The sequence below is a fragment of the Gavia stellata genome, chromosome 2 (assembly GCF_030936135.1).
Source record: "Gavia stellata isolate bGavSte3 chromosome 2, bGavSte3.hap2, whole genome shotgun sequence".
Lineage (NCBI taxonomy): Eukaryota > Metazoa > Chordata > Aves > Gaviiformes > Gaviidae > Gavia > Gavia stellata.
Genome location: NC_082595.1, coordinates 89,799,499 through 89,819,353, shown reverse-complemented (window position 1 = coordinate 89,819,353; position 19,855 = coordinate 89,799,499). Strand labels below are relative to the sequence as shown.

General features: G+C 37.5%; 1 protein-coding gene across 1 annotated transcript in view; it reads left to right on the top strand.

The window, feature by feature from the left end:
• MYOM2 (myomesin 2) overlaps positions 1-19,855 on the top strand; it is an 81,346-nt gene that overhangs the window by 53,556 nt on the left and 7,935 nt on the right. The window contains exons 26-34 of the mRNA XM_059835882.1: positions 1,764-1,808; positions 2,276-2,412; positions 6,004-6,148; positions 6,255-6,314; positions 7,824-7,891; positions 11,644-11,757; positions 13,126-13,213; positions 16,152-16,190; positions 16,864-16,969. Of these exons, the coding sequence (XP_059691865.1) occupies positions 1,764-1,808; positions 2,276-2,412; positions 6,004-6,148; positions 6,255-6,314; positions 7,824-7,891; positions 11,644-11,757; positions 13,126-13,213; positions 16,152-16,190; positions 16,864-16,969 (802 nt within the window). The remainder of the gene's footprint in view (positions 1-1,763; positions 1,809-2,275; positions 2,413-6,003; positions 6,149-6,254; positions 6,315-7,823; positions 7,892-11,643; positions 11,758-13,125; positions 13,214-16,151; positions 16,191-16,863; positions 16,970-19,855) is intronic.

Here is a 19,855-nt window from a genome sequence, read left to right as displayed (position 1 = left end):
AATACGCCCAATTAGAATTGTTTGCTTTATGCTAGGACTATAATGCGGTTTGCAAATATCTATTACACTTCCAGTTAAATGTCTGAAAATGTTGCTTTTTTCACTGTTTTGTGAATCTTTCTCGAGTATGTCACATTTGCTGTGCTTTGACTTTATAGCCTTTCACATCTTATAATAATTGGTTCTCTGTTAGCTGTAAAGCTACCATCAGATCTCTGCTTACCAAGGAGCTTAATATAGAGACAGAACTTGGGGCTCTAGATATAGTTTTGTATAACTGAGATGCAGAGAATTAGTGAGAAGAATGGGAGAAAAAGGATGTTGCTTTAACAAGATCTGAATACATTGGGTTAAATTGTCCTTTGGCTTAAATTTAGATTCGTTTTGCTTTATTTCATTGTAGCTATTTTGTTTCATTGGAGTTGTAATGAATTTGCTTTAGTCTGAATTTGGTTTACCATTGAGAGGTGCTCAGGTGAAAGGCACAAAAATTACTTTGGTGCTTTCCCAGTCCACAGGCTGTGATAGCCCATTTCCTTAAGCATGAAAATCCCTCTACTTACCTTCTTTCTAAGTCATTTAAGGAGAGGAGATGAGACTGAGTATGTCTCTGAGAGTAGGCAGGACTTTTATCACAGTGTGAACCACATCAAACCTCCCATTCAAAGTAGGTGTTGAGAAGAAATCCGTGTGCAGCCACGAAAATATGGTTCTCCAGGACATGGACCATTTATGTGGACTCTTAGTCATTACCAACATCTGCTTCTTCTAGGGAAGCAAAACTTGTAATATTTTTAATTTTCCAATGAATACTGTAGGAAAAGACAGATATGCATTTGACCATGAGAACTTCCCTTTGGCTGTTTTGAATCATCACGCTGAAACCTGTCTGTAGGTCTTGCCACTGTCAGTTACACCTTCAAAGGTTTTTGTAGAAGAGCACTGAAGGTGTTTCCCATCCCACACTTAGCCCATGTCTTCCCTGGTCATATCTGACACTCAAAATTACACTTTTATTTGGACTGGATCCCTGCACAAGGGTCAGATTTTGTATCTTAGCACTGAAAACCATTATTTCACTGCCCACTTAGTTCCTCAAATGCTATAAATTCTCCTGTAATTTTGCTAAATCCTTGACCATGTCATAAATCCTTGCTAATTTCCTCTGGTCTTTATATTATCTGTAAATTTGGAACTGGCAGTAGTGTTCATCTTCAAAATCTTTATTAGTAATGCATATGATAAATAGGGTTAGTATGAAAATCTAACAAAGTGATTTCTAGACTCTCACGCAGCCTTTGTGAGGATATACTGCATTAAATAGAACGTTGTGTACCTTTTTCAGACTAACCTGTACTCAATCTTGTTTCCTGCCATACTAAAACAAGCTTTTCAGGTACAGTGTCAGAAAGGAAGTCAACAGATAAAGGAATCCCATACACTGCTTTGAAGCTATTGTCTCCCATCTTTTGTTTAAATCCCATAGAGAGTTTAAAATATATTTCGTCCCTTGTTTAGATTCTTTTGCGTAAGAGACTGTGCATGAAAATGCATGAAATAGGAACACTCGTTAAACCCATGTATCAGAATTTTAAGTTTCTTAAATTTTATGTTTTAGTCATTATTTTCTGAAGAGAGTTGGGTATTTCACATATAAGACTTGAAGAGATTATCTGCTGATGTTGATATGTATCTTCTTTGACATTCATTTTCTGACTGTATTTTTCAGAATAAATTAAAACGTGTATTTTTCTTAATTTCAGAGTTTGAACGTTTGATGGCATTAAGCAATGAAATAAAGAACCCAAGTAAGTTGAAGATCTGAATCTATTTGATACTTGTAGAAGAAATATAATTACATACTAATGACTGGAGTTCCAAAAAGATTCTTCCTGAGACAACAGCAGCTTCATTTTTCATGGAAAATCTTGCTTCCTTATCTTTCCATTCATTTAGAAGAATATTAGTTTGCATTGAATAAAATAATCATTGCCTAAAAGCCTTTTGAAGTTTAACTTTGACAATAGACTATAGGTTGCTACTAGCCAATTCCTTAAACAATGTGCAAACTATAAGCTGTAAATTCTTTTCTCCCTTTAAGAAATTAATTTAAAAATCAACCAAAGACTGCATTAGACAACTTTTCACTGCATAAAATCTATTCTATATCCAGCATTCCATAAGTAATAGGGAAATACTAATATTTTACTTCAATAGTCCTTTTTCTCACAAGGATTCATGCATTATTGAGTTTTGACTGCTTTTCTTTCTGCAGCAATACCTCTGAAATCAGAATTAGCTTATGAGATTCTTGAAAAAGGAGAAGTTCGTTTCTGGATTCAGGCTGAAAGCTTATCACCAGATTCTACCTTCAGATTTGTTATTAATGATAAAGAAGTTGAAAACAGTGATGTAAGTACATATTGAGTACTATATATATGTGATTTTGTTTACTAAACCTTTATGCATTAATAGGTATTCTATTTTTATAGTTGCTTAAAAACATGTTATTAAGGTCCAATAATACCCGAAAGGAATGCCAATCTTTTTTGCAGTATAGAGTTCCTGTTGCAGAGTGAGTCTCTTCATACCAAAACAAGAGAGGAAAGCTTAACCCTCAGAAGTCCATATTCATTTTGGGTAGCTAGATGACCAACAGCCAAAGAGAAGGAGAAATTAGACACAGACCAGGATTAAACACATCTGATTAAAAGTAGTGCACAAATATTTTAGGAAAATAGCTCAAGACAAAAATGCTGCTTCCAATACAGTTTTAGACTCCAAACCAGCAAGACATGCTGTTCCCAGAGACGCTCTGATGCTACTGCTACTAGTTTTACCTATAATGTGGGAGGCACTTGACAATGCAACAATAAAACTTTTAGATGGTGTCACTTTTTTTTTTTTAAAAAAAATTTTGGCTTAGACATTAAATGGACATTGAATGGCTACATGGAGATGAAACGGCAGGCCACCAGCTTCCTGCATTTTTATAGCTCTAGGAAGACCTTTCATAGAAAGGGACACAAAACAGTGGTCAGATTGGGCTGAGAAGAAAGCAAGGTCATGCCTTTGCAGGCCTGGAGTATGGTTCATCTACTGGGCATAACGTACAGCACTGGAAATATCTTTTCCTGCGAGGAATCCACCTCCAGTGCAGCTGTTTGAAAGGCTCAGTTTATTCCTGAGGATGCAAAGCCTGGTTTTGGCCAGAGGAGCTTATCAGCATTTTTAAACCATAGAAAAGCAAAGATTTAATTACATATTGACAAATGGAAGAAGTGTTTTCAAGTAAAATACTTCTCTGTGTTTCTCACTTTAAGAAGTATTAAACTATAGCACGGAAAACCTGAATATTAGTGACTAGGATGTATTGAAATCACAATATTCTGTCTTGGCAATGTTAGTGGAACAGAATGAGCTATTTTTAGTTCGCATATGTTTTGGAAGTGTTGACATCAGAGAGAGTCTTGAAATGGAGCTGCATTATTTCACCTCTTTAATTAGTAACCCACAGGTGACATTTACTTTTGGAGACTGATGATATTTTTGTGGAAAGTCACATAAAAGCCTAGTATTTATGGTGCCCATAAAATCATTGAACTTCATCTTGCTGCATAATGGCAATAGTTAGAAGCCTAATTACACTCTAAAACCTGCCTGGAGACTGGGCTACAGTCACTGAACATGGTCAATAGACCGTTATGCTGGTGAATTGTACTCTGATTCTTGACATTGGCAGAAGTGATAAATTTTTCCTTCTAGATCCTAACAGGGAACGTTTTTGGTAAGATTTCAAAATAATCTGAGAATGGAATGAACTGCCCCCCATTTAATCAGCCGTCATTTTAATCTTTTAGTATTTTTTTCCTTTATCCAAAAGCAAGAAATAAAAAAAAAATTCTGGAAGTGTGATAAAGGATCAGATTAAAACATATATCTTGGTCTTCTTTTTCTGTTTCTGGCAAATCTTAATTTAACATTCTCCCTGAGAACTCATGAAACAAATGCAGGTGTTGTCCCTGACCTCTGTGGGCAAGAGACTGTAAGTGAGAATTTGAATTTGCACTTTTTGGTAGTTTGGTGAAGTTTATAACTTCTCTTTTTAACGTCCCTGGCCTATCTCCTCAACTCTTACAGATGAACTCTTACATAAGTAATTTTTCTACTTAATTTCCTGATTAATTAAATCTTGTCTTATTCTTTGACATTATATCTTTCTTTGAACTACATATGGGAAAGTGCATATCCAAACTATATGAGCATTTTCCCCTGTTATTTTATATAAATGTTACACCTCAGTCTCTTCCCTCCAAGTCATTTATTTAATAAATTGTTATTCTAATCAATCTGTTGGCTACTGCTTTGTTAATTCCATTATCTCTTCTCTTTCTTCATTCTTCAATTACCCCATTAAGATTTGAACTAGTACCGTTTGTACATTTGAAAGTACCAGTAATGAATGCTAAACATCTTGACTATGTCTACACTATTCTTCCAGGCTTCTTGTCCATAAAACTGTGACTTTGTTCTTGAGGTTGGCCAGGAGGTGTCCCTCAAAGCTGAAGCAGATATATCTGTGGGGTCATTCCTACTAATTTAGGATCAGTACTTAAAGGTTCTTCCACTTAAGGAAGTGGTCCCAGAGAGTTTAATAAGTGGTATTTTTACTAGCTTTTTTTTCCTTCCTTCTTTTTCCCCTTTCCTAAACTTTATCTACCTGTGGCTTTAGGTGCCTTTTTCTAGTTTTGAAGTCCAATAAAAGGGCTAATAAAAACATTCTGTTTATAAGGCATCATGTCTCCTTTTAACAGTAACAGGGTCTGTGATAATTTACTGCATAGAAATCCTTCTATATGGTGACATTTACTTTTCTGACCCATCATGAACCGAACAGTTAGTGTGTAATACCCTTGGTCACAATGGTTACCTAAAAGTATTCACCAAGTGACTTCTGTGGATTAATTTTGCTTTGCTTTAGGAATTTGTTAGTTGAGATTGGAACAACACTCTTAGTGGGACACACAGTCCGCGTGGTTGTTATTCACTGAATGAAAGAAGATATTACTTAGTAAAAGGTGGTTGTATCTAAAATAGTACCTGCAAATTCAAAACACATATTTTGCAAGTATTGTCCAATATTTGCTTGCAATTTTCTATTTCCTTCACGATGCCTGCCAATAATTTATCTTTCTGGAATATTTAATAGAAAACAAACACAAAAAGGACACAAACAGTGAAAAGCATATTTAACTTTGAATTCAAGTCAATATTTGGTGTTTGGGGTATTCTGCAAGCACTTCAGTAAGTAACTAGATGTTTTGACAGAATTATAATCCTCTTTTACTGGACTTGGTTGATCTTTTTAATTCCCAGAAGCTTTGTTGCTTTTGCACATTACTGTTCTCAGGGTCTTGCACTTTAATGTTGTTTGAAAAGAATACCTAGCGTTAGCTGAGCAAATCATTATACCCTTCCTAAATAAACTTTGTTAGTGAGAAAAATAAGATCCAGTGTTGAGCTGCCTCATATGTCTCAGAGATATTTAGTAGTGATGACTTTCTGGAGTTGTTGTGATGGATTTATTTGGACATCCACATTTGTGTCTACAGACGTAATACTTCCAGCTATTTCTGGACTCTGCTAGGAATAGTGCTTCAGCCTAGCAAAAGCCCTTGTTGAACTGGAAGCTGTAATGCAGCTAAAGGCTGGCTGTGTAGGGTCTTCAAACATGCATAGTGCCATAAACTATTATTTTTAAATCCAAACCAGTTGTATTATGATGCCTCTAGGATTCCAAATGCAGCTGCACACAGAGGTTTCTGTCATCACTGGGATCTTGTTGTACAACAGAAAATACAAGGACAGCCCAGTTTCCATAGTTTACAATCAAAAGGACATGAAAAAGATTAAGTGTGGAGGCAGGGTTACAAAACATGATTAATTCGATAGGGAATCATAAGTAATTTACACTATACTAAAGTTATTACTTGTTTATTTCAGAGGCATAAAATAAATTGTGACCGTTCAAACGGCATTATAGAAATGATGATGGACCGATTTACTATTGACAATGAAGGTACCTACACAGTACAGATTCAAGATGGAAAGGCCAAGAACCAGTCTTCGTTAGTTCTCATTGGAGATGGTATGTTCACTGAAACATTGAAACTTTGATAAAGAAATGAACTTCAATTATTCTTTGAGAAATTTGGTAACTAACTCATTTTTCATTCACCTCCTCTAAAATCTAGCATTCAAGGCAGTATTGGCTGAGTCTGAACTCCAGCGAAAGGAATTTCTCAGGAAGCAAGGTAAGACAGAGTAGATTGGTGACTTTAGGCCCAGTTTGCAGCTAATGATGCACCCCTGGTGAATACTAAGTGCTTCCAACTTCCATTGATTTAATTAGAAGATGAGTATATTGCCCAGTTTGAGGAGACGCTGAACCCTTGGTGGATCTTATTTTCCAGCATTGTCATATGATACATGCAAGTTATGACAGAACTTTTGCTAAGTAGAGAAATGAATAGGGAGACCTTACAAGACATTATCTTTGCTCAGTATTCATGAGAAGTGTGCCTACTGTAGGCTCTGATCCAACAAAACATTTCAGCATGTTTAGTTTTAAGCATACAAATTATCCCTTCAATATAATTGACAGAAGAGTGGACAGCATAGTGTCAGACAAGGAAGATTAAAAACCTGATCCTGTGGTTTCTGTCCAGGCAAAATTCCAGGAACCAAATGCATGTTTGTTGCATAGTTGTGATACAGTTAAAGAGTTTGTTGTATACTTGTTATCGATATTGCTTGCAGCTGAATGTAAGAATTACTACTGGATACCGAATTCAGAATTCTATCGCTGTGAAATCTTTAAAAATTGAGTTGGAGCTCTAGCTTGTAATCTTCACTTGGCAAGCACATGGCTTTTAGGATGAAAGTAAAAATAATAATTAAAAGCATTTATTCTAAATAGCTTAGGTAAGATTCTCTACATAAGCAATATAATTTTTTTTTTTTTTTGGGGGGGGATTCTTTTTTTAATAGATTTAGGAAATAAATTATACCACTTACAGCATAAACTCACAAGATCTTTCAGTTCTCACTGACTTAAGTGAAAGTCTGGGACTTTGCTACCTCCCAGGTCTGGATATTGCAATTATGGGCCCTGATCCTGCAGACACTAAAACATATAAATTTACTGACATGAGTAAACACAATAACTTTTAAAAGGCTATATATGTCAGTAAATTTACTTAAGGATATATACTTGCAGGATTGGAACTTCAGTGAGGAAAAGGAATATTTCCTGTTCTGCTTGTAATGTTTCATACATTTTTTAACTTTCTATAATTTGGACAAATAGTGTCTGGCATGGGATTTTTGCTTTGAATATTTAATTGGGTGTTTGGATACACTTGTTTATTCTCCAGTTCCCTTTGCATTAAATACATTTTTTGTGCACTTGTTTGTAGCTCCTTTTTTTCTTTCCCATGCTTAGCTGGCAATTGGGCATAAACATATTTAGCAAACTGATTTCTCTCACTCACTTCCAAATTTTACATTTTGGAATACTACATGACTTATCATATAAACAGAGATGAGCCTCAGGTTTTTAATCTGTACTGTAGACACCTGGGTCAACATAATAAAAACTTACAGCAGGATTTTCCTTTTAGTGCATGGGTAGTTCAGGAGTTGCTTCTCATCATTCTGGTGTAAGGATGTTATATAATTGTCATCCTTTTTCTTTCTTTCACTGGATCTCTTTGATACTCTCCATTCTACAACATACACTTCAAGACATTTTTGTTTCTTAGGTCCTCACTTCTCAGAGTTTTTGTATTGGGAAGTTACAGAGGAATGTGAAGTTTTACTTGCTTGTAAGGTGAGGAAATATACTTGAAATAATTTGTTGTTGATTGAAAATTGAGGTAGGAAAATGTGAGGAAAGACTTTGATATTTTTAAAATTAAAAGTTTCATATGAGAACTTTTTTATGATTTAGAAATATTTAAAATCAAAATTTCTGACTTTTTACTCTTCAGTAGTAGTCTCCATTAAAACAAACAAACAAAAAAATACAGGACATTTCTAAATGTGTTAGGTGATCTAATTCTTTATAATACTTGTGAGCCATAAAAATAATTTAAACAAAATATTCATCCCTTAATGGTCCTTCTTCCTTCCTCAAAAAAAAGCCACAAAAGGCCAGAGTTCAAACTCTTTCCTCACTCTTTGCTAATTTGGAGTTTCCTCTACCAAATCATCTGTTATCTAATCAACTGTAACCAAACATGCAACAAAGGCTTCTAGAATTAAAGTTATAAAACATTTTATTATATTTGACTAATGACTTTTGAGTCTTAACTAATGCTAATGTGCATGTAATTCAGTGTAACTTATGCTATTAACATCTTTATATGCCATTCTAAACTGATATATTTTCATTTCTGTTGCTCTTCTAGAGTCACTAATTAGAGGTCTGAAAAACTAAGTTAATTGAATTTAACAGGCATCAAACTCTCCTTCATTGCCTTTTCCTGTAATACGGATTCTTTTGTATTAATTTTCTCCACTTCTTTTGAATAAGTTTTTGGCTTTTAATTAGACTAACTTGAATCATTCATTATGAGCAATTTATATGCACATTTGTAGGATTTTTTTCCTTCTTTTTTTCTGCTCACTACTTAGGAGTCCTCTAACCTCAACTTATTCCCAGCAGAACTGACCTGGGTGGTGAAGCTGCCATTCTGTGTGCCCCCATTTTAGTGCTCAACACTCAGCTACATGGTACCTTTGTTGGTACTGAGCTGTGTAGCTGCAGTACTTTATAATCTCGACATGCATTTGCCTCAGGCATGAACCCTGCTTATCCTTTCATTCACATGGGGAATTAAATGTTGCTGAACCAGTTATACTAGTGTTAATTCTCTACAAATTAATCTGAAATTATCCTTCTTTTCATTAACTGTCGAGCCTGTTTATACCACTGAAACTGTGAAAGGCTGAGTGTCTGATTATATGCTTTTCACCAGTGTACTTCTTGTTCATAAGGTCAGAACATTTTATGTAAATGAGATCTAGGATGTGGGCTGTTTGCACACTCATCATTTTAACTATGCCATTGACCTTATAGTGTTTGTTACTGTTAATATGTGACTAGCCATTAGGTTCACACGGTACTGTTGTTTATGCCTGTTTAACTGATATTTGTACATAGGAAGAGTTTGAACAATAAAGCCTGGATTTGTCCTATGAACTTCAGATACCTGACAATCGAGTTAGAAGTGTGGCTGCCCTGGGCTATTTCTGTGGTAATAAAAACATCCAAGGAACAATCTCTGCCTCCCTTGGCCATACCATAGTACTTGGCCCAGGTCTCTTCTGGGCTCTGTTTAGTGCTCTTGTGCAAAAATAATTGTCATGGGTGGTTTTACCTCTTGAAAGAGCCTGGGATAATGTGAAGAAAGTACCTGTAAGAGAGGGCTTTTTGCCCTGACTTTCTCAAAGGCCATGGCATGAAATAGGGGAGTTAGGAAACCAGGCCAACTGGAAGCTTGTGGAGGGCAGAGGACTGACTGTATCATCCAGGTCCACAACAGTAATAATGAACAAATATGGATTGTGTTATAAAAGAGTATATAAAAAATAATACACATTACCTCACATACCATTTATTTTCTATGTGATTGGACCTCATTAACTTTTGATTGACTTTGTATTTAATTCTGAAATAGCTGGGATTGATGACCTTGTTCTTGGTATTGTAGCCCCTGCATGCCAGTGAGACATTTGTCCATCTGAATGATAATTTGATGGTGTTTGCTTTTTATTGTATGTTTATTTTTCTTCATATGCCAGCATCTACTATAATTTTTCTTCAAGTACTTCTAAATTTCAGAACGTTCAGAAGCTACCTGCTCTTGCATAAATTTGAGCCTTATTTGTACGTTGTCTGTTAAAAGCAAGATTTTTGGTATGGGGCTAAACAGCGAAAAAGGTAACTTTTCATAGTAAATGTCAACATGAAATAACTTCAGCACTGCAAATTGCATGTGTCTGAAACTCAGTCTATTTATTGTCAGATTGAGTGCTAACAGTCTTTGATGAAAAATTGTTGAAAAGCATTAAAGTCTTGTTCCTTCAGGCTTTGTTCAAATAAAATTGCCAGCCATGTCATATGACTACAGGAATAGCCACTTTGTAGTTACTGGTAAATGTAAATTGCTGCTCACTTTTCTCAAGCAAGGCATTGCTTTGGGCCAGGTTATGATCTCAAATACTTTGTCAGAGTTCCATAGCAACCACACTGGTTATTAAGCAGCAATATATGTGATTAATTTGAGCAGGTTTTATATAGATATTCAGGAATCAGTTTAGGAGGCCCTCCCATTTGTCTAGTCATCTCTATAAAGAGCTTTCATAGAGCTGTTCATCTATGGAATGACTTCTCTAATGTGAAAGGGTTAGAAATTGGTGCATGTTTTTTCCTCCAAGCAAACCACTTGAAAACTGTTGCAGATCTGTATTAACTTCTGGTCTGCCCTCTATCCATTTGTTCAGTTCTTTTTTAAGGAGGCTTTTTAAAGCAATTGCCTGGGGACTGAGAAATGTCCTGCCAGCTCTGTCCTTCTACCAAAGCCACGCTGACCAGGAATTCAGGCTGTGCATGGAAACACCATTGCATTTTTGTGATTTTTAGAAGGGTATGGGGATCGCGATGTCAAATAAGCCACAGTGTTTCTGAAAGGGAGAAAAATAAAATATCTTGCCAGGGATTCTAAAAATAGCTGGGCTTTTAGATTCTTTAATTCACAGTTTGAGGTCATTCATGCAGCGATATTTTAAGCGTCACCAATACATAATTTATATTTCAAAATTATATCAGTACTTGAGGTATAGCAGTAGCCTATTTATGCATTGCTTAGATGGGCTGCTGCTACTACAGCAAAATTCTGGCTGTCAAGCAACTTCTCTGCATTTGCACTACGTTGTTAAACCCCTTTGTGTTGGAAGAGACTGCAATTTGTAGGATTCCTCAGGTCTTTGTGCTTCCCATAGGACACAATATAGTAGAAAAAAAGGATTTCTGGTACAGCTTGCAATTTGGAAGTCTCAAATGTTTTCAGAATAGTAATTTCCATTGGTCTCTGCAGTTTAGCTCTGAAAGACATTGCTTAGGTAGCTGGGATAAATCTGCTGAAGGCTCTGTAAGATAGGGCCTAAGTTCTGTGTTACAGCTCTCTGGAGACACATGGTAAACACAAAAAGATAAAGGAGTGTTCAGCAGCTCTAATTTCAAAGATACTTCTCACAGATGTCTCTAGACAAACTATAACCACAGAGCAAAGGTGCAAAACCCTTCAAGGGAAGAGATTGACAGGATGGCCTTTAAGGATTTGACAGGGCTCTGAAGCTGTAAGCTGTATACTTCTGATCAGTTCTGTGCTGCAAATAAATACCATAGGACTAAGATATGCTTAGTAGGACTTGGTTGAAATTGTTTTTTTACTTAGCTTTATTTGACATGTGTTATAAAAAAAGGCTTCTTACATTGAAAGTACCTGTGTAACTACCTACAGTGTGGTACCTTTCTTCAGGACATAGCCAGGTTTATGTGCCTTTTCTGTTGTACAGGTTGCGAACACAAAGAAGGAGACTGTTTTCAAGTGGTATAAGGACGGTTCTGGGATTGACGTTGATGAGGTGCCTGATCTGCAGAAGGGAGAATGTCACCTCAGTATTCCCAGGGTACAGTATCACCTAGTGATTAGAAATGACAGCTTCTGCTTGACACGCTATAGATTTGCCAGGCAGAGCACTAAACCAGCTATCATGATTTCTGTGAACCGTTTTAAGAAAAGGCATATTTGCTACTCTTCAATTAGCTGGTGAGTAACTAATGCTAGTAAAAGAGTATCTATTTTTGTTATCAGCTCAGTTCATGCTTAAGTTGCTTCAGTGTCCTTAGGTGAACTCTATCTCGTTCTTTCTTATTGCTCCTTAATTTTTCAATTTGTTCAAGCAACTAATTTCTGACAGTGTCTCAGTTTTATTGCCTAAAATGAATAGGTTTGAGGTATATGGCTTCTTAAGATTTATCCTTATGCAAGCAGGATAACCTAATTTGAGTCTGAAGCCTTAGCTTGCATAGTTGCTGTCTTCAGCAAGTGCCAAAACCTCCCCGAATCAAGTTTTTCTGCTTTCAGCATAAATATGCATTCCATTTAATTGACTTATTTATTTTATTTATTGGCTTCATATTCTTCTAATTCACTTCCTTCATTTCACTTGCAAGAGGTTACTGGCTTTCCAGTGGCTTCATTTTTCTTCAGTAGACTTTTTTGGGGGAGGGTGGTTTCTGCTTGTCTTGAATTGCTCTTGTTATTTGTCATTCAATTACATGATGCTTTTGCTATTAATTACTTTGTTTTGGACTTGTATAAATCTAAGATTCAATTAAATAACCTCCAATCTATATAAAATTATTTATATATTTTCCTTCATGTTTTAAAATAAATTTAAAAAAACCCACCCAACCCAAAAACCCTACTGCCTTTAATGCAGTATCACTGTGTTAGATTTTAGAATGTAGGCTCTCCAACAGTAAAGAATTCATTATTTACTTAGCATAGATATAATCTGAGTACAGCTGCTGCTTAAATGAAAGCTACTGAGTTGGTATTTGGACAGTTAAAGAATACAGATCCGTTGTTATGTTTCACATAGATTGATTCAAAAAAGTAATAGTTTCAGTTGAAGAAAAATTGCATTTCTGAAGTTTGTGTGGGTTGAAGTTACCCTCTGTTACACCTTACTATGCTACTTGTAATTTCTACTGACCGGGATCAATCTTGTTCGTCTTTTTGGCACAAAAGAAAAAACATGGTTTCTCAAGGCAGTTGAACTGAAATCAGAATATGTTTTAGGTTTAAGGACTAACCACAGCTCCATAAAACAGCATGCACAAGCCTTTGATAGTTTCTATCTCATCTCTGGTGAGATTATTTAACCAGAATGCGGTACAATGTATGTTGTTTGATTTAGAAAATCATGCAGGGGTTGAACAAATGTACCACCATCAAGTTTGTCAGTAAACGTCTTGTGCTTTCCTTGTAGCTGTCTCGCAAAGATGAAGGCGTTTATAAAGCAACACTATCAGATGATAGAGGTCATGATGTATCTACTCTTGAATTATCAGGAAAAGGTAACATTCAGTTTACTATATTGAAGTAATGATGTCCACATGTTCTCAAGAGGTGTCAAAGATCTATCCTTGCAAATGGCAAGTTAGCAAGTATTTTTGGGGTCCTTTGTATTTCGGTTCTCTTCTAACACTATAGAGGCTTGCATTGCAGATCACCAGTTTGGGAGGGATGACACTGAGCATTGTAATGATTAATCTCTAGCACCCTGACAGGCAAGTAATGAAGTAAGTTTCTGATAAGACAGACACCCCCTTTCATGTCAGATCTTTCGTAGAGAGCTTTCTCTCTCTGAAATTTGGTAAGATTTAGTATCTACAAAAAACCCTATAGCACCAAGAGGTTCGAAGTGCTGAATATGTTGAGGTGGGACTCTCAGTGGGGACTGAGAGTTATTTTGATTGTAAAATCAGTGGGTTAACCCCAGTAGGCAGTTCAGCCCTACACAGACACTTGCTTACTCCGCTTTGGTGGGATGGGGGAGAGAATTGGAAGGGGAAAAGTGAGAAAATTTGTGGGTTGAGATAAAGACAGTTTAATAGGTAAAGCAAAAGCTGTGCATGCAGGCAAAGCAAAATAAAGAATTAATTCACTGCTTCCCATTGGCAGGCAGGTGTTCAGCCATCTTCGGGAAAGCAGGGCTTCATCATGTGTAACGGTGACTTGGGAAGACAAATGCCATAACTCCAAATGTTCCTTCCTTCTTCCCCCAGCTTTTATTGCTGAGCACAACATCATATGGTATGGGATATCTCTTTGGTCAGTTGGGGTCAGCTGTCCCATCTATGTCGCCTTCCAGCCCCCAGCCTACTTGCTGGTGAGGCGGTGTGAGGAACAGAAATAAAAGGCCTTCACACTGTGCAAGAACTGCTCAGCAATAGCTAAAACATCCCTGTATTATCAACACTTTCAGTCACAAATCCAAAACATGGCAGCATACAAGCTGCTATGAAGAAAATTATTCCTATCCCAATCCAAACCAGTACAATCCACCCCTTATTCCATACCATTTATGTAATGCTCAAGTCCCATGCTATGCAATACAGCCTCATTAGCCACCTCCTCCCTTCCCATCCTTTCATATACACACAGATATCATTCCCTTAGTCTATGGATTTTCAAGTAAGGGGTATCCTGACCCGTGGAATGAACAAAAGTTACCGTAGTTCTCCATCTTATGGTCAGGGGTCCTTCCAGAGACAATACTTCAGGTATGGCAAGACTGTGCTGTGCTGGAAATGTAGACAATGAAATGACTATTTTGAGAATACACAGTGTCTAATTCTGTGGGTCCAGGAGGCTTTGAGAATGTCAACCAGCAAAACCACAAGAACTGCAGTGTTAATCCAAACAGTGGGTGTCCTAAATGGTGGATTTAGCCTTGAAACATAAACAGAGAAATTTAGCATGAACGGGGCCCTGGAAGACTGTGTACTGGATGGGGCAGGCTAGTTCAAGCTCAATGTTCATTGGCATTCAATTGAACATAAATGCAAATGAGGGTAAGAGAATCTAGTCTAAAATGCACCGATAATAGGCATTTAAATAAGGTTTTGTATGTTATCAGATATCACAGTGAGCTACTGTAATTTTATGTATATTTAAAATTGTTCAGTAAAAAAAAATGTTTGTTTACTTCTGAGTCTATAGCAAAGACTGATCTATTGCCAGCATAAATTAATTTTACTCAGGTTTGGTAGAGAGAGCTTCCCTGGGCTTCTCTACTTAGGTCCCACCAAATAGGCCAAAGTGGACATGGATTTATCCCACCTGCATGTAGTCATTTGACTCAAATAATGAAGATTTTCTGCTGGGTCCTAATAGACGTAGAAAGACATATTCAAAATTTAATTCAGTTCACCAAAGATTTTAGCATTCTTTTTCAGCAGGTTGGGGAAGTACCTGAAGTAAGAGGAAAAAATCAATATTAGACTTAGTTCTTAAGCTGTGGTTTATCTTAGAAGGCTGTATCATCACTTCATATTCTCTCAGGCATTTTTCCTCTACATAAACTCTGTCAGCCATTCTTTCAGAAAAACATCTCATTTAGACAGTATAGACAATATAACCCCACTTCCCCCAGACATCTGTCATGTAATGTGTATGTAGTATGTTATTCATGTCCTCTTGTCAACATGCCAGTAGAAGCATACTGAAGTTTGCAGAGCGTTACAGAATAGAATCGTGATTTATTTTAACAGAGACAAAAACTGTGCAGATACAGATCAATACAGATCAAATATACAAGTAGTATTTTCTGAATTTCACACATTTCACTGTCTTCCCTATTCATAAAAATTCTTCAGCCTTGAATATGCATTCTTCAGTCTTTAATAGGCATTATTGAAACTATGGTGCTTCTTTCTTTCTTTCTCTCTCTTTCCATCTTACACAATGACACTGAACAGGATTCCTCCGCTATGAGAGTTACTTGCTTTTCTGCCCTTGTCTCCAGGACTCTCCCCTTCTGCAAACCCATCAGCTCTGTGATATTTGATATGGTGCCTGGTTTCTTTCACTTGCTGTTGAAGGGGTTTACATTTGTCAAATGCCATCCTACAGGGAGCAGGTGAAAACTGTTTTCAGCTAGAATGTAATAATTTTTCTTTCCTCTGCACTCTCCTTTGAATATGAACTATCCAGTTTTAATGACCTTTTATTGTTTCTGGCCTGAGGGATACAAAGACAAAGATTTGACAGCAGACAGCTGACTCCACACAGTGGAGATACTCAGTGCCACAGCACAGAATTCGTATGCTGTACACAGTCTCCAATTTGTCCCATACACCTGTTGCAATTTTAATGGTTTTCTTTGCCTAAGGATGTGAAGATTTCCCATATCGCTTTAATTAAACTGAACATAACAAAACTATATTCTGATTGAATTTTGATGGTACATTTTCTTTTTTCTTTCTTTTTTTTTTTTTTTCTTCTCTTCAGTGTATGATGATATAATCCTGGCTTTGAGTGGAGTCAGTGGTAAGTAAATGCTGTCTTGGATTTTCATGTCGGTTTTTTTATGTTAAAGTCATCTGAGCCTGAGGCAGACAATTTTTATTGTAAGTGGGAAATCTCTGAGAGTCATGATGCTTATATTATTATGGACATGTTATTAAGTTTCTGAATAGGCAGTTGACCTTGCTAATTGGCACTATGAAAAGGGAACAAAGTATTATTCCACCTGGCTTGTTTGGTTTAGATACTGTGACAATGCTGTAGCAATCATTTTCTTCCTACTTTCCATTAGTAAGTGAGCCTTAATAACAGAGAGAACGAGATTCTGATCCTGCTCCCAAGAATTTGGGAGTCATTCCACTGAAAGAAGAGGGGTTGTACAAGAATAAAATTTTCGTGCAATTAGAATTATGACACTACTGTTTCATGGCATGACTAGCTTATTGTTTCACAATGGATCTTGGTAGTCATAATGCTTTTATATGAAAATTAAGCCATAAACTGATGCTGAACTTTCACCTGATACAAATCAGCAGATCTACTTTGAAAGGCACAAACCATTGTCTCTTTGTAGTAGTTGACAATCGTGGCCCAGATCTTGAAATGTTTTTTGTCCTGACAGTATAAGTAGTCCATTTGACTGTTTCCTATTCATTCCAGTATCCTGTTTGATCTGCATATATTCTATTTTACTTAGGTAAGTCAGCCTCTCCTCTGAAGATCCTTTGCACTGAGGAAGGAATAAGGCTCCAGTGTTTCCTGAAGTATTACAATGAAGAAATGAAAGTCATCTGGTCTCACAGGTAGTTGAGAATTTTTTTTTGGGAAAAAATGTCATCTTTATGAATCACTATTTACTATTCTGCAGCATTCATTTGGTAACTGGACCACATTAATGAATTTCTCTTTCTAGCACTTCATATTCTCTTTTCACATAGATAGTACATAGAAATATTAACAGACCTGTCCAACACCTATCAGGAGGGCTGTAACAGCCAGGAAAAAAGAATCTGCAGTATTCCAGCCTCTTATTTAACAAAAGACTGTTTGTTTTTCACTATGTTATCTCTTTGGTTCAAAGATAGGAAAATATTCAAGCATTGTTTTCTATTCAGGGCTGCCCTTTTCTTTAAATGGCTGAAATTCTCCTCCAGCACTAGGTGAATACCAAGGATCTGTTCTCACAGTTTAATAAAAGCCTGTATTAAGAAAGGAATTTTTTTTTTCAAACTGATACAGTCTTAAGTAACCCAAAATATTTTAATTCTGTTCCTCTTCTTTGAAAATATATTCAATGCGGCACAGAATGCTTTGAGAATAGCCGTCAGAGCTGAGAATAAGACCACAGAATCACAGAATCACAGAATCACTAAGGTTGGAAAAGACCTGTAAGATCATCAAGTCCAACTAAAAAAAAAAAAAAAAAAACCAAAAAACAAAAAAAACCACCAAAAAAACCCCAAACAAACCACACCACACAACAACAACAAACCACAACACACCAAAAACCAACCCACCCAACACCACACAGCACCATGCCCATTAAGCTACATCCCACAATGCCACATCCACACGCTCCTTGAATACCTCCAGGGAGGGTGACTCTACTACCTCCCTGGGCAGCCTATTCCAATGTTTCACCACTCTCTCAGTAAAGAACTTTTTCCTAATATCTAGCCTGAACCTCCCCTGGCGCAACTTGAGGCCATTTCCTCTAGTCCTGTCACTAGTCACTTGGGAGAAGAGACCAGCACCCACCTCTCTGCAACCCCCTTTCAGGTAGTTGTAGAGAGCGATAAGGTCTCCCCTCAGCCTCCTCTTCTCCAGGCTAAACCACCCCAGCTCCCTCAGCCACTCCTCATAAGACTTGTGTTCCAGACCCCTCACCAGCTTCGTTGCCCTTCTCTGGACACGCTCCAGCACCTCGATGTCTTTCTTGTAGTGAGGGGCCCAAAACTGAACACAGTATTCGAGGTGCGGCCTCACCAGAGCCGAGTACAGAGGCATGATCACCTCCCTGCTCCTGCTGGCCACACCATTTCTGATACAAGCCAGGATGCCGTTGGCCTTCTTGGCCACCTGGGCACACTGCTGGCTCATATTCAGCCGGCTGTCGATCAACACCCCCAGGTCCTTTTCTGCGGGGGAGCTTTCCAGCCACTCATCCCCAAACCTGTAGCGTTGCCTGGGGTTGTTGTGGCCGAAGTGTAGAACCCGGCACTTGGCCTTATTGAACTTCATCCGGTTGGCCTCGGCCCATCGATCCAGCCTGTCCAGATCCCTCTGCAGAGCCTTCCTACCCTCAAGCAGATCAACACTCCCTCCCAACTTGGTGTCATCTACAAACTTGCTGAGGGAGCACTCTATCCCCTCATCCAGATCATCAATAAAGACATTAAACAAGACCGGTCCCAAAACTGAGCCCTGGGGGACTCCGCTTGTGACCGGCCGCCAGCTGGATTTCACCCCATTCACTACAACTCTCTGGGCTCGGCCATCCAGCCAGTTTTTTACCCAGCGAAGAGTGTACCTGTCTAAACCACGGGCCGCCAGCTTCTCTAGGAGAATACTGTGGGGAACAGTGTCAAAGGCTTTGCTGAAGTCCAGGTAGACAACATCAACAGCCTTTCCCTCATCCACTAGGCGGGTCACCTGGTCATAGAAGGAGGTCAGGTTGGTCAAGCAGGACCTGCCTTTCATGAACCCGTGCTGGCTAAATGAGCTTTAAAGTTCCCAATAGTTTTCCACCCTCATGTTACATTAATCTTTGACTTTGGAGGCACTCTATTCATCTGTGTATTTACAGTTAAATGTGTGCTCAAATGCTTTGCTTTGTCAGGCCCTCATTTGTTGGAAACCACAGGTAGGCTTTGGAAGGATTTTAAAACTCTTCAAGTGGTTTCAACTTTCACATTGCTTGATGGCCTACAAAGATGACACACAGTGAACTGGTCTGACCCGGACAGGAAGAGGCTGGTTTATCAGCATGTGGTCCTAGTTTTGCAATGCTGTCCAGCCTTTGATTTCTGTGAAGACAGGAACACAGGAAAAGTGTCAGTGATCATCAGGTTCAGGGCTTGAGAACACTTTTGCAAGAGTGTGCAGCTGTACTCATAATTCAAGCTTTGTATTCAGTAAGTTCTGCTCCTTCTTTCAGTAAATATGATACTAATATGATGGAAGGAAAAAGAAAAATATTTTTTGCCTCTGCCTTTTACTATATCTGCTTGAGTTTTAAAAGTGATTTAGTCCATTCCACCATCCAGTTCATAGAAATATAAAACTAGAGAATGCTACATGGCTAATATGGAAATATCAGCACGCATATTTATATTTACATACAGACAGCTCCTCCCCCCTCAATAGTTCAGATTTTATAATGTCTTACACATTGATTGTCTTGAACATGATTGAATACAGATTTTGAACAAATAAAATTTCAATTCTCCCATGAATACAATGATTAGAAGCCAGAGTTGTTAAAGCTAAAACAGAGACTAAAACAAACAAACGAATGAACCAACCTCCCCCAGCCTCTCCAAACCTCCTGGATCTTTTAATTTAGCAAATTTTTTTCCTGGAAAAAAAGAAAGGCTAGACAATCCATGTTTTTTTTACTATTGTTTGCACATCATGAAATATGCCATGCAAATTTCTATCTAGCTTTGAATTATCCACTATACTGCATA